We start from the raw sequence: 15,000 nt of genomic DNA on the forward strand, positions 1-15,000 counted from the left end.
AAGGTTTCCTTCATTTCAAGAAATGCAGATAAACTAAATGCTTGTAGTTCTTGTCTTAGCCTTTAAAGCTTTTTCTCTCAGCTGTGTAAACAAAGGCTTCTGGAATCATTTTTATTAACCTTTTATTTGTTTACCCATTTCATCTTTTGCTCACCTAGCAAGATCCTCTCTGATTTCCTGAACTTTGTATCTCTCAGCTGTCGTAAAATTGTATTCCCCATTACTACTTGCCTTACTTTTCCATAGTCTTAATGATTGATGATATATATTGTTATATGAAAATAGTCAAATTAAAAGAAATGAGTATATGAAGTGAAGAAGTATTAGAGAGGAAAAAAGAAAGAGAAAGAAAGAAAGCATGCCATGTTATGCTAATTTTTGTTACTGTTGTCATTGTTATTATATATATTTTTCAATGATTTCTAAGCAAGGCTGTTCTCTGTCTTTAAGTTCAGACATGTTTATGTTAGCATAGAGGTCTAATGTTCTTGTCACAAAATTAATCGAAGGGTGACTACTCTTGTATCTATTGGTACAGGCATTGGTGACCGCAGCCTAAGACTTTTGAGGCTGAAGGAGATGCTAACAGGCCTCCCTTCAGTCAACTTCGAGGTTTTGAAGTTCATTTTCCAGCACTTTGTCAGGTATGTGGCCCTTGGAGTTTGTAGGTGTTTGTATATTTTTGCTATTGGGTTTAGATTATTTCATAATTATTATTATATTTTTTTTATATTAATATTACAGCCTTCACAAATGTAATTAAAGAAATGATTCATCACTCTTCAATGATTTGTTATAGAGATGAACTTTTTTTTTATGGATATCAAAGTATATTTCATGTTTCATTATATTGTTAAATACAGATACTCTCTTGCTAATGTCCCAGCACAGGTCAGTTTCAGCCTGTTTATATGATAATGTTATATAAATTCTTACTGTGTTTTAATATTGTACTTACATGGAAGCCAAAACAATAGAGGAATTTACGTGTTCTTACTTTTTCTTTATGTTTATATGAAAAATATATATGAATATATGTTCTTAGGGCTTATTGTGATATATGACCATTTTTTTATTTGTGTTTTTCAGAGTTGCTGAAAACTGTAAATTGAACTCCATGGATAGTAAAAACCTTGCCATCTGCTGGTGGCCAACATTGTTACACACACTGCAGTTTACAGACATCAGTGAATTTGAATCTCAGCGTCCGCACATCGAAGATATAATTCAAACTATGATTGACCAATTTCCTTTCCTATTCCAAGGAAAAGAGGATTATGTCATGGTCTGATATTAACCAGCGTTTTCCTGGTAAACATAACTTCATTTGTTTACATTCAGCTGTGCTTTGGTCTGACAAATCAAAGTGTGGCTCTTGATAAACAAAAAAGGTTATGTTTAGCATGAAAACTTGACCCTAACTCCCCGCAGCCTCTGTTGCTGCATGTCATTTTCCCATGAGCCAGGAGTGGTAGTGCCACATTTGCCTCTGTGTGGCATTTTCTGATCACCATGGCTCCTTCTGGTTGCTAACTTAGACGCTAACAGCCACAACTTGATGGGGCAATGCTTCATGACAACAGAAACCTGGGTACTTATCCCACAGTGGCAAGTGTAATGAACTACATGCCACTGTGGCAGTGTTAGGAGCATGAAGTCAATGTTGTGGCTCAGTGTTACTGTTGGCTGCCCTGAACTATATGCCAGTTCAGAAAGTGATCAGTATCCTATTATCTAAGACACACAAGTAGTGTGTGCTGTGTATCATAGAAATGACAACCAAAGAAAATTATCTTCCAATTTAGTGGAATGATAAATATGATTGTGATTAAATCAAGCAAACTAGATGAATATTAAAAATAAAAAACAAAAAAAAAGTGTCAAATTGTTGTATCAGCAATATTGACTGTAGATATAAACTTGAGTCACCTTTCCATTAAAATAAGTCTCTTTTACTCTGCCAGAAGAAAACCACAGAAGTTCTGTATGCAGATGAAGGTTATTATGATCATAGTTTACCAAATCTGACGAATGAATGTCTGTAGTGAGTGTTGTCAGGCCAGCATTGAAACAGTATTTTCCCTCTGGGATTTTGAGAGAGAGAGAGAGAGAGAGAGAAAGAGAAAAAAAACAAAAAAACTTGTAGAACTAAATGATGAAAGGAATAAAATACATTTTATAGTAGAAAAACTATTTCAGGATTTTAGTGTTATGATAAACTAACATTGGATTGTTGACAAATGTAAATTAATGCAGCTTACAGACTGTTAAATGGTGAGTACTCTTCTCATGAGCGTAGCATACGAGTACTTATGGATAGCATAAGAGGTAGCCTAATGCCAGGCTGGAACTCATGAGTTACAGCCAGAGCTTTTAGTCACAGATTAAGCTCATGTTCCATGTTGTGTCTCCAGTACCAGACAAGATGCCAGTACCTATGTGGTATCTGACATTCCAGCCTGTCACACAGTTATCGAGTGCCATCATGTAGATTTGATCATTTTCAAAAGACTTGATTAACAGTTTAAAATAGATTGTTTTTATTGGGGTAAAGGTTAACCTGCAGCCTGGTGCTTTCTGAGCAGAGTCCAGCACATACAAGGGAGTGAAAGTTCTTGCCCTGCCACAGTTGGTGCCACAGAGGAGGGGTTCCATCATGTCAGTACTTGGTAGATGGAGCAGCATCTTCTAATGGCAGTGGCACGTGTTCCCTGGGAAGACATTTCCCTCGCCGAATTGTGTGTCGCTTCCCGGGAGGACTGTCACTCAGCACACAATGTCTGGTGCCTCTCAGGGAGAAGTTTTGCCTCCCTGGTTATATCAGGTACCCCCAGCCCCTCCCATCTACCCTTCCCCACTTCCCCTAGAGAAAGCTAGAATTCCAACCCCAATCCGCTGGAATCATTAAGGGTAACCCGTGGAGAGTTGCACTTGTCAGGCAGTGTCAGATGATCCCTAAGGGAGTTGCAGTGCAGTTCAGTTTAAGGAAAGAATTAATCTTGGTGGTGGTGTCTGGTGCTTTTATTATATCCAGTCACCTGGCACTCTGGAGGTGCCCCCTTAGGAGCATCATCTCACCAAATTACTGGCATTGTCGTGTGAAGTGATCCCTCCTGTGGATTTTCCAGTCCTTCCTGGGTAAAGTCCCAGCTCCCTGGCAGTGTGCATCACTCTCAGGACAGTGTGGGTGGAGTCCCATAGTCACATGTATTTACCTGCTGTGACAGGAGCTCACATATCAAATTGTTGAGTCTGGTGGCGTTAAGCATTCCAGTGTACAGCAGTGCTGCTTCTCACTTGTGGATCATCATTTAAACGTTCTCATAACGTTAGCATCCTGCCAAGTTATATCAGCATTTGCGAGGGGAATCACTTTGTAACCTCATTTTCATTGCACAAGCACATCATCGAGTTGTGTCTGTGTACCTCCAGTGTTGCTACTGTAAAAGAGATTGATATTTTGATTATTGTCTAGTGATCTGGCTGGTCGTTATAATACATTTACTCTATTCAAATTTAGGAAATCAATTTTTTTATATATATATATATTTCCTGTTCTGTCCTAGGTTTTAAGTCATTCTTAAGCATTAGCCATAGGTTTGTTCACATCATAGTTTTTATTTCTATGAACTCTATATACAAAGATGTGTTCTCAAATTGACCAAAAAATGCTTTGTTTAAATATGTACAATAAGTGACTCATTGTGTGGGGTCAGTATGAACTGACATTATTACCTGTATGAATGATAGTGCCATAGTGTGCGGCAAGGACAGCAAACAGTGCCAACGCCATTGTCGACGTTCTGTCTCATTGTCTTGCTAGTTGCTCCCTGTTCTTTATTTTGTTACTTTGCCTTGTTTAGTGTTAGCCACGTGGCTGCCAAGTGGTACTATGTGTGAACTTAGCGCTATTCTGTGTCATGCAGCGTCGAGTGGTGGCAGGAGCAAGAACAAGATGAGACAAGGGCAATGATCCCCCACAAATATCAGCACAAATTACAAAGAGTTTCTCCAGGAAGTAAGCTTCCAAATTAGCTGGTGCCAGCTTCCCAGCACCACAGTTGGGTGCCAGATGTACAGCCTATTGCATAATATCTTCCTTGCCTTGTTTTTTTTTGTAGTCAAGCAGATATAATGATTTCATGTTGAAAGAAAATTAATATTTATTGTACTGATATGACTAAGGAAATTCATTTTGAATCAGTAATAAGGATTTTTCTTTTTGGCAGTTTTACTGCTGATAAGTGATTGCTATGTATAGATGTGTATGGACTCAAGTTGTCATTTGGGCAGTTTTGTAAATTACGAATTTTCCAAGAAAGTTTTTATTTGAGTTTCATGCAGTTCATAAGATCAGTGAAGGTCACTTCATGTGGTATGGTTTATTACTTTTCCTTGTTTTCTATTGATTTTATTATAGTTTTTAAAACCTAACTACCTGCATATATATTTTTTTTAACATGAGTGTAGGGACTGGTTATATTATGTAACTTAAACAGCAAATGCTAGTCAACATGCCCTGCCCACTCGACAGCATCATGTAAATTTATTAATGTATTGCACTACATATTCTTGAATTCATTGTATAAAGTCTTACAGCTATACAGACTTGTACAGCATATGTGACGAGTGAGAGATTCCATGTACAGTGGACAGTGAAAGGAGTTTTGAGGGTAGTATACTCTATAATGCATATTTGGATTAGTATACTACTAACTATGAATAAAAGGCATTTGCATTTGACATTTGTTTTATTGCAACATTGATGGTTAAAGTTGGACCTTAAGAGATGTTTTGCCAAGATAAATGTAATTAAAACACTCATATATATATATATATATATATATATATATATATATATATATATATATATATATATATATATATATATATATATAATTTTTTTTTTTTTTTTTTTTTTTTAATGGTTATCTCTAAATGTTATTGCCATGGTAAAAGCAAAACACATTTTAGCAGGACTCTGCAATGTGTTATTGAAAATATTCCCAGTTGTCAGAATACATAATACAGAAGAAACAGTGATGGACTTTCTCATATATCTCTCTCAAACTATCTTTACAGATTTTTTTGAATATAGGAAAGATCCTTCAGGTAAAGTTTCTGGTAATGGCATACATTTTATGTATAAACATTTACAAGCATAGTAAATTATTTCAGATTTTAAGAAATAAAAAATGAATCAAGTTAGTGCTATATCCTTTAAGAACTACTTCATATACATAAAAGAAACATGCTATTTGCTTCTAGCTGACAATTTACACACAACATATGATAGTAAATGAGGTCATATAAAATAGCTTATAAAATAAAAGGGGGAAATAAAGCAAGGAAAGGCACAATCACATGCAGTGTTCTTCAGATAGATTTGGCAGCAACCCAAAACTAGCTGTTTACTGGAGTTTGTAGTAAACAAATGCACAGATTGGTAATGTGCTCCTTCGTGCCAACAGTGAGTGTTACTTTTAATTAGACTTAGCACCGACAGTATAGATATTTAATTTATATCAAATGATCACACTAACAATAGATGCCATGAACTTGCTTAAAATTTAAATGAGTTGACAAGCAAGCATTTAAAATTTTAGAAATCTATTATACTAATGGATTTACCCTAGGAAGACTTGCAATGAACGTGAAGAGTATTCTGCATTTTTTTTTACTTAAACGTGCCCATGGACACACACACTATGCTAGAACTCACCCACTCTCTCAAACACTGCACTCCCCTCTATTCCTCTCTTCTTCTCTCCTTCCCTCTACACCCTCACACACATTCCCCCCACTTTCTCACTCACTCTCACGCTTTCTCTCTCTCAATTTCTCTCTGTCCCTCTCAATTTCTCTGTCTCTCTCAGTTTCTCTTTGTCTCTCTCAGTTTCTCTGTCTCTCTATCCTTCTCTACCTCTCACTATCTTACTTTCTATTTCAATCTCACTCTTATTCTCTATCTGTCAAAACCTCAACCTGAATCTGTCTGTCTGTCTGTCTGTCTGTCTGTCTGTCTGTCTGTCTGTCTGTCTGTCTGTATCTCTCTCTGTCTCTGTCTCTGTCTCTCTGTCTCTCTCTCTCTCTACCTCAGTCTCAGTTTCTCTATCTCTGTCTCACTCTGTCACTCTATCTCTGTCTCACTCTGTCACTCTATCTCTGCCTCACTCTGTCACTCTATCTCTGCCTCACTCTGTCACTCTATCTCTGCCTCACTCTGTCATTCTATCTCTGTCTCACTCTGGCATTCTATCTCTGTCTCACTCTGGCATTCTATCTCTGTCTCACTCTGTCACTCTATCTCTGTCTCACTCTGTCACTCTATCTCTGTCTCACTCTGTCACTCTATCACTGTCTCACTCTGTTTCCTATTTCAGTTAATTGTTAATTTCTTCTATGGACTTCTGCTGATCCATTTATGCACTTCGCTTCCTGTGGGGAGAATTTCCGTGTTAGTTTGCATTCCAAATCCAACCTGATATAAAGCACTTCCTTCCGTATATACGCTTCCCCGCGCGGGGAGGGGGGGGGGTAATCTGTCGGCTTTGGCGGCGAACCCAAAGGGGAGCACGAGGGAGAACATGGCAAATAGACTACATGTGAGAGATCCAGCGAACTAGGATCCCAGGACGTAATACCTTGGCTAATCCAATTAGCAACACAACAACGCCAAGGAGATACAGTAGAATGGTTAATGGTTAATGGTTAAAAGCAACATAAATGTGCTAGACATCTAAGGTCATGTAGCACTATAGTAAATGGTAGTGAAGGGTGGTTGAGTTAGTGATTAGTTGTCAAAGCTGGGCAAAGGAATTGACGAGTAAATGGGTTAAGGTCGGGTAAGGTAATGTATAGGGGTTAGATCAAGTGAAGGATGTATATGCATTTGAGGAATGAAAACAGGTTGTCAAAGCAGAAAGTGTGAGAAGCTGTGGGAGGGATCACGAAAAATCGGTCCAATTTGGCTGGGCTAAATAGATTATTTAAGAATTTTGTAAAGATGGGGGTAGTAGAAGGACGGGGGCATGTGGAAGAGGGAGTAGTGTTGAGGGAGGTAGTGTTATGGGGAGGTGGACAATAAGGTTATAAGGTAGTAATATGGGAGGATGGGGTAGTTGCTGAAGAAGGGGGTATAGTTAATGAAGTTGAGCATGTTGGGAGTAGAAATGTCTCCTGGGGTGTTGATTAGGGTGGATACTGTACTAGTCGGCATTGAGGAGGGGGTATTAGTTGTAGTGTTCAGAGCCGTGGTCAAAGGAGAGCCTGGGGTCAGGGAATCGGGCGAGCTTGAATTGGTGGAGCTATTTGATGAAGAGGCAAGCCTCATTGCCTCTAATAATGGTATGGTTAATGGTTAATGGTTAAAAGCAAAATAAATGTGCTATCTAATAATGGTATAAAATTGTTGGCCATGATAAGCCTGAAGTATGTTGGGGAGAGAAACGGTCCACCCCTCAGGGTCCCTTGAGGGGTAAGGGCTAGACAACTAAAGCAAGGGAATACCGTGCCCATGGCTCCCTCAGGCCGTTCAGGACTGGCACAAAGTCAGCCTTTCATCCTTTCAGCACGGCTCTCACACCTTAGGAAGTGGATAGTAGAAGGGGTTGGTGAAGGGACAGAAAGGAAAAAGTAGGAGGGGAAAAAAAGACCATGCAAAATTTGTTGAGTCGAGGGCTGAGTCCCAAGGTTGGGGAGTTCCCCAGCATTGGGTCCCAGTCTCCGCCTCCTAAGCCCCCCCACGACAACAACGGGCAAGGGATTGGGGGGGAGATACAGTAGAAACTATCATGATAACAGTGAGATGGAAGACCAGGGTATCTAACTATTATCAGAACTACTTGGATCATCCGAGATTGAATCACGACGTAAAGACGAGGGAATGAATTCACTGTGTGAGTCGACGCAAATGCGATGTTCGAGAACGAGAGTTTGGACGGAGCAATTTATAATACGATAGCAAGATGGACACCAGCTATAAAGACACCAAGAGATATTTAACGGAAGACCGAACTCAAGATATTAAAACCCGAATGCTCTAGATCTAAAGAGAACCTTGACAGGAGCCCAGGCAGTAGTCTCTTCTGCCAGCTACCACATATGGTCCCAAAGGCATATGTGGCGAAACTCATGGAACTTTTGCCGCAAAGCGGCTTTTTTTGAAGTTTGGATTTGGGTAGTTAAACTATAGTTCCACATTTCTCTAGAGGACGCTATATTGCATATGTGTACTAAGGAAGTGGATGTGGAAGTTAAAAAATATTTTGGTATGGGAAGCGGATGGGGAAGCGAAGAGATTTTGCTCAGGGAAAGTTGACCGCTACAGGCGGTTGTACGTCTCTGTTTCCTTGTTTCTTAGATGTAGACTTTATGGAAGACAGTCTACGAAAAATATATATTTTATTTTATTATTTATTATATACACTTTATGGAAGACAGTGTATATTAATTATTTAACATTTGTTTATTAATTTTATATTGTGTACACATAAGTAAAGATTTTATAATACTAACTTATTTTATTGGTTATAGGTAATACTTATAATATAGATGATTACTTGGGATACAAATGCTTAACATAGGTCATGTTATTACCACTGTCTTACAATTATCTCTAGCCTCTCTTCTAACAGAATATCGTATGAAGTTTTATTTTTTAATTTATTAGAGGCAATAAATTTAGTGCCCACACCCTGTAGGTTCTCTGGGGGAAGCCCATACGACAGATACAGGATGTACAGATCCCCCGTCTCTCATTCCACCTTCATATGCATACATACATATGTACATATACATACATACATATGTACATATACATACATACATATGTACATATACATACATACATATGTACATATACATACATACATATGTACATATACATACATACATATGTACATATACATACATACATATGTAGATATACATACATACATATGTACATATACATACATACATATGTACATATACATACATACATATGTACATATACATACATACATATGTACATATACATACATACATATGTACATATACATACATACCTATGTACATATACATACATACCTATGTACATATACATACATACATATGTACATATACATACATACCTATGTACATATACATACATACCTATGTACATATACATAAATACCTATGTACATATACATACACACCTATGTACATATACATACATACCTATGTACATATACATACATACCTATGTACATATACAAACATGCATATGTACATATACATACATACATATGTACATATACATACATACATAAGTACATATACTTACATAAATATGTACATACACATACATATACATATATATACACATATATGTATATGTATATACACACACATATATGTATAAACACATTATATATTAAATATACATATACATATATACATATATAGAGCGGCCGTAAAAATGGTTTACATATTTAACGAAAAAAAAAAAAAAAAAAAAAACGCGTCCGAGCAGAACGTTTATCAGACTTGTCGCCGAATGTTTGTTTTACGCCAGTGAGCAATTGTTAGTGATAGATGAATGATTAAACATATTTTCTGGTTAGAATTTGCCAAGTTTGACAACTTATGATTCTAGTTCAGCCAAACTAAAATTACACAAGAAAACACGTCGTTTCATGTTATGACAGCGAGTGTTTCTAATGCGCGTATCTGCAGATATGAAAAGGCTGCGGTAAATTTAAAGTTTCAACCAGCCTCCGACTCTCGAAACATTTCTTTGTTTAATGGAATCTCCCCTCGTAGTTTAACGTTGCCATGCTGCTGCTTTCCGTCGCATTTGACTCGGGGATAAGTAGCGGAACTTTTATTCCCCGACGGCAAAGTTGATAAAATGTGTAAGATTCGGCTTCGCACTGTATTTAGGGGAGGAATTAGCACGATTTACACAAAAACAACAAAAACACTAAAATAACTTAAAATCGGGTTTACTGAAACTCTATGGCATAAACCATGTTTCACCCATGCAATTACGATATACAAATCTATGGTTAAATATGTGATTAATTTTTGTTTGATTGACGCACCATACAAATGAATCAAATCATGATTGGGCAAAAGCAACTTTTTAGTATAAAAAAGCGTTTCGAAAGTTTCCTGCTGACCGTTTCAAATTTATACATAAGGCTTTATTAATAGTTCCTCAAATAACAACGGTATTTTATTGATTGACTGCGTTAACAATACAAAGCAAACCAAAACAAAAAAATGCTCGTTTGTCGCGCAATCCTTGCGGAACACGCAGTCTCCGTGAAAATTATTCTCAAACAAAAAACTTTTAACACATTTTAGTAACAGAGCTTGCAAACTTTAGTGATGATTGTCGTCAAATATGGTAACCGTTCAATACTCATACTTGTCTTAACATGTAAAATGGAATTTATTGACCTTTGCCTGAGCCGAAAATACTGAGGTCGTGGAGATCCTCAGGCCGCGCAGCCTAACATTATTGCTCCTCCCGCGGAACTACGAAAGTTTTAGCCTGATTTCGTCGCGCGCGGCGACGACACAGTCATTAAACTGCGGTCGGTTGCAATAGCCAAATCGGTAATAATTTGTATTAATACTGCATGTATTATTGTCCTATTAGAAATTTGGGTCATTGTCTTAAGGTTTCATTAGCTAGAATTTCTCAGTTTGTAACACCGTATAACCGTTAAGTTGTCAATAATTGGTCGTTATACATGGTGTCGTTGTCTTACTGTTTAAGACATTAATAATTTATTATCGCTATTTCAGAAGAAATTTGTCTTTGAGTGCGCGAAAAATGGTATTTGTTTTGTAATACGTATTTTTTTTGGACCATATGCATACAAGCAATCAGGTAAGTGTGAACTCTTACCTGATTTTAATCGTTCTCTGAAGAACTATCATCCAGAGGGACTGGGGCAGGTGACTGCAGAATTATTTATTTCCCCCCTTGCGGCGGGTATAATTCTGCCGCTTGTAAAAAAAGGAATGGATCAATGCTTTTTCATGATGTTTAATGAATAAATAGTGGGCCAGGTATTGCGTGATGTAATCGGCCCTAATACCTGGCCGCTTGACCCATTCCTTTAGGTCCTTCCACAACCTTTCAATGTTTTGTGTGTATTTGTGGGTCGTCTGGGTCTACAAAGTTCTCAGAATGATTAATACTCAGATATTTGTAACCATGGTGTTGTAGGTTACGGTAGGCAGCCCATCCATCACTGTATATCACACTGTCTTGTTTTATATATTTCTTAATAAGGGCTATGAGCGTGTCGGCACTGCGGTCAGTGCCAAGAAATGTCACCATGAATTTCTTTACACTGACACGCTCAATACCCCCAAAGACCCACACCTGGCAGAACTGTCTACCCCTATTATATTTTCGGCGCACGAGCAGCGTCTCATCGATCTCAACTATTACACCGACACCTGCTATTGAATTTTGATTTTGTAACCAATATTCGGTTACTTCAGAACAAAAACTACTCCAATCTACGCTAGTTGGCTTAGAAATACTAATACATTTAATAATTTGCGCATGATCCCAGTATTTTTGCAGGGGAATTATTTACAAACAAAATTACTTTAAAAGGTTCCAAATGCCTGTGTAATCGCTGGTCTAGAAAACGCAACTTTTACGCCGTTTCGTCTTTGCATTATTTTCCATCTGCCACAATACCACACATGTCGATCTTCACGATATTTGCAAGGTTAATTGCAATGTGGGCAACTTACCGCTCTTGGCAAAACACCGTGTGCTCTCAGGAATTCTACAGCGTTATCATTTTTGTTTTAAATAATCAGATATAACTTTATATTAATGCGGATCGCAACCTACGCATCGGAGATCCATTTTAAGCAAAAAATTTGTATATTTGTTTTCCTTGCCCACTATACATACGTGTGAAACAAATGGTGGCATGCGATTGGTGTATACCATTTCCTGTAATACTATTGGCTCTCGTGACAATTGTCATGCGCATGTGGTATACAATAAAAGTTTCAAAAAGTTTCTTGCGCAGTTCATGCGGTAACATTGTTGTTTTTTAAAATCGCGAGCAATTCTTCACTTCCATCTTGCCCGTAATATGGACCAGACACAGCGATTTGCGCAGAGTAAGAGATGTCATAATTACTGTAAATACTCGATTTTATGATGGTATTACTCGTGTAGTCAGATTATTTCGAAACAATTTTGACATTATTTATACATGAAATCCACTGCTTTCAACGATTCTAGGCATTGTTCCTTGTGCAAATGAATCATTGAGGAGATATGATCACCATCTCCATCGACAATCTTGATTTGATAGTCCCGATAGCAGGGGAGGGCATGAAGTATAACAGGGGAATTGTGGGGTAAAACAAGACTCCGTGGTTGTTAAACAAAACGTCCTAAACCAACTTCCAACTTAACCTAACACCGTGGTATATATTCCCTAGCTAGGGGGCTCTGCCCCCTGGACCCCAATGGTAATATATACGCCTAGCCAGGGGGCTACGCTTCCTGAACCCCGTGGCAATATACATGCCTAGTCAGGGGGCTCTGCCCCCTGGACACCCATGGTAATATATACGCCTAGCCGGGGGGCTACGCTCCCTGAACACCGTGGTAATATACATGCCTAGTCAGGGGGCTTAGCTCCCTAGACCCCCGTAGTAATATATACGCCTAGCTAGGGGGCATAGTCCCCTGGACCCCCGTGGTAGTATATGCGTCTAGAATTCACACTCGCAATGTAAACAAGATGAGCGACTTAGCCAAAATGGGGGATCTTCTCTTTTCTTTTACGTAAAGCACCCTTGGGAAGCATTTGCACACATATAGCCATAGAAGAACTTTGTCTTGGTTTGTATTGTTCTATAATTTCATGTAGGTTTTATTACCCAACTCTGCCACTACCTTATACTACATATTGTCCGAGAAACAAAACGGGAAACATGTCTCTGGATCGCCAGAACCACACTACTGATAAAATAATATTTAATTGTGAAATCAAACGTACCCGATGTCACTGCCCACAGAAGTTTGAAGGTCCTGCCCTGCCAAATGCTTAAAGGAAACAGAGGAAGTGATTGACAGTGTGTATTGTTCCCACAAAGGAGGCAATTAAGGTAAACAAGCAGTAATGTCGTTAAATTGTTAAGAATGGATAATAGCAATGATAAGGAAAAAATAAATAAAAACGCGTATATATTTAAGACAGCAACCAGAGAGATCTAGTAGCATAAAAACGAGAGGAAAGGTAATGAGAAATATGAAAAAATAGTGATGGAAATAAATAACTAATCGGAAAGGATTTCCAGATTCGTCAACAGAAAACGCGATCATTATAGAAAACGAGACATTATGGACTCGGGTTGGGTGAAGGTGTTGTGGACATAGTCGGTGACATGCAGAGCTTATTTTTGTCATTTCCCGGAAAATATGAGGCCGCTGCAGATTTACCTGCATTGCTTCCTACTCTATTTTTTATGCTCTACATATATGTATGTATGACATTAACTACACATTTTTATTTGTATTATTAGATTATATGTCAAAGTCATTTATCGTGCAATTTTTCTAATGCATTGTAGTACCTGCACATATCAATGAATTGGAATCTTTCCATATGGTGTTTGGTCCTATAGATGTTGGCATCAATACATCATTATACTGTTCATAACCGAATCTTAAATGATGACAGACATTAAACGGGGACAAGGACATTAATATACATTGGTCGGGGGCCACAGGATAGAGAAGGTTGAGACCCACTGTGCTAGGTTTAATGCTGCATAGGGTAGTTGACCGTATGAGGGATGGTGCTGTCCACTGTATTTTTTTTTTCTTTTTTTTTTCATACAGATGGCTGTACAAGTGCTCAGTCACCAAGAAGTCACTTAGTAGGATCTTCTTGAACTCAGCTGATTTCCCTGATCTTTTTTTTTTCTAATGGTATCAATATCGATACTAATATCTTTGATATCATGACTTACAAGAATGTCAGAATACTAACAAAGATTTGAAAAAGGTCTTTCCGAAAATCAAGGCAACGTGTTTGTATAAGGTTTATAGTCTAAAATTATGAGCAAAATATTTTTTCTTTGTGAAATTTTCTGCCTTCAGCACCACTTTATTACTAGGGGTTAACAACCCTTTTCTCTTTAGGACCGAAATAACTATAGTGCAGCTTAGAGTCTACCACAGACCTTACCTATGTATTTTGTAAGTATTCATTTTCCAGAACAAAATAACCATAGCTGTGACATCGTGAGGAGTGCATTGTCAGTAGGCTGATTTCTATATGTTGTAAGTCTTCCTTATCCAGATATGCTGAACTCAAGCCTAGAAATATACAACCCTCCCACGCAACAGCTACCTGGAGTGTATGTTGACCCAGGTAAGGCACATCACTTGGAAGAATTATTCTCCAGGTTAAAATGAAAATTTGTTGTTAATATTCCTACTTTTGATATAACTGGAAATGTTAATTTTTTTTACGACGAGCGATATTTTTAAAATTTAGTTGTTGGTGCAAACGAATATTAAGAGGAATTGAAGTGAATATATGGAAGCTTTTCCTTTGTTCGTTGTTTAAGGTGACAAGTAAACTCTGTCAGTGTGTCTTTATTGATTTTACGGATTCTTGTACTACATGGTAATATAAATAACTGTTTATAGGAAGTTCAGTATATAAGGTAAAAATTAATAAAACTAATATTAGTCAAAAGCTACTTATGCTGTAAATCTGATTTGCCTAATGATTCAGTCTAATACGAACGGAAAAAAGTGAGTAACATCCCATCCACGTCCAAAAATTTGAATAACCCATCTGGAAGACCTATTCGGTATAGCTCCACGTTGAGCCAAAATCATAGTGAAACTAACAAAAAATGGTTAAAGATAAAAAATAAGTAAATAAATAAATAGTTAAATTATAAATTAATAAATAAAACTGGTAAAGGAAAAAAACTCAGTGGGCAAGAATTTCACTCATTATG

The 15,000-nt window shown here is 37.6% G+C and overlaps 1 protein-coding gene across 28 annotated transcripts in view; it reads left to right on the forward strand.

Moving 5' to 3' along the window:
• The window catches only part of LOC125044694 (rho GTPase-activating protein 190-like), a 194,055-nt gene extending 189,312 nt beyond the window's left edge, over window positions 1-4,743 (forward strand). For 26 of the 28 annotated variants that reach the window (XM_047641523.1, XM_047641521.1, XM_047641529.1 and 23 more), the window contains 2 exons: window positions 533-644; window positions 1,090-4,743. In XM_047641523.1, the coding sequence (XP_047497479.1) occupies window positions 533-644; window positions 1,090-1,291 (314 nt within the window). In that variant the 3' untranslated portion in view covers window positions 1,292-4,743. The remainder of the gene's footprint in view (window positions 1-532; window positions 645-1,089) is intronic. The other 2 variants (XM_047641526.1, XM_047641551.1) reach the window with 1 other exon arrangement.
• Window positions 4,744-15,000: the final 10,257 nt, after the last annotated feature.

The sequence above is a fragment of the Penaeus chinensis genome, chromosome 36 (assembly GCF_019202785.1).
Source record: "Penaeus chinensis breed Huanghai No. 1 chromosome 36, ASM1920278v2, whole genome shotgun sequence".
In the NCBI taxonomy this organism is placed as follows: domain Eukaryota; kingdom Metazoa; phylum Arthropoda; class Malacostraca; order Decapoda; family Penaeidae; genus Penaeus; species Penaeus chinensis.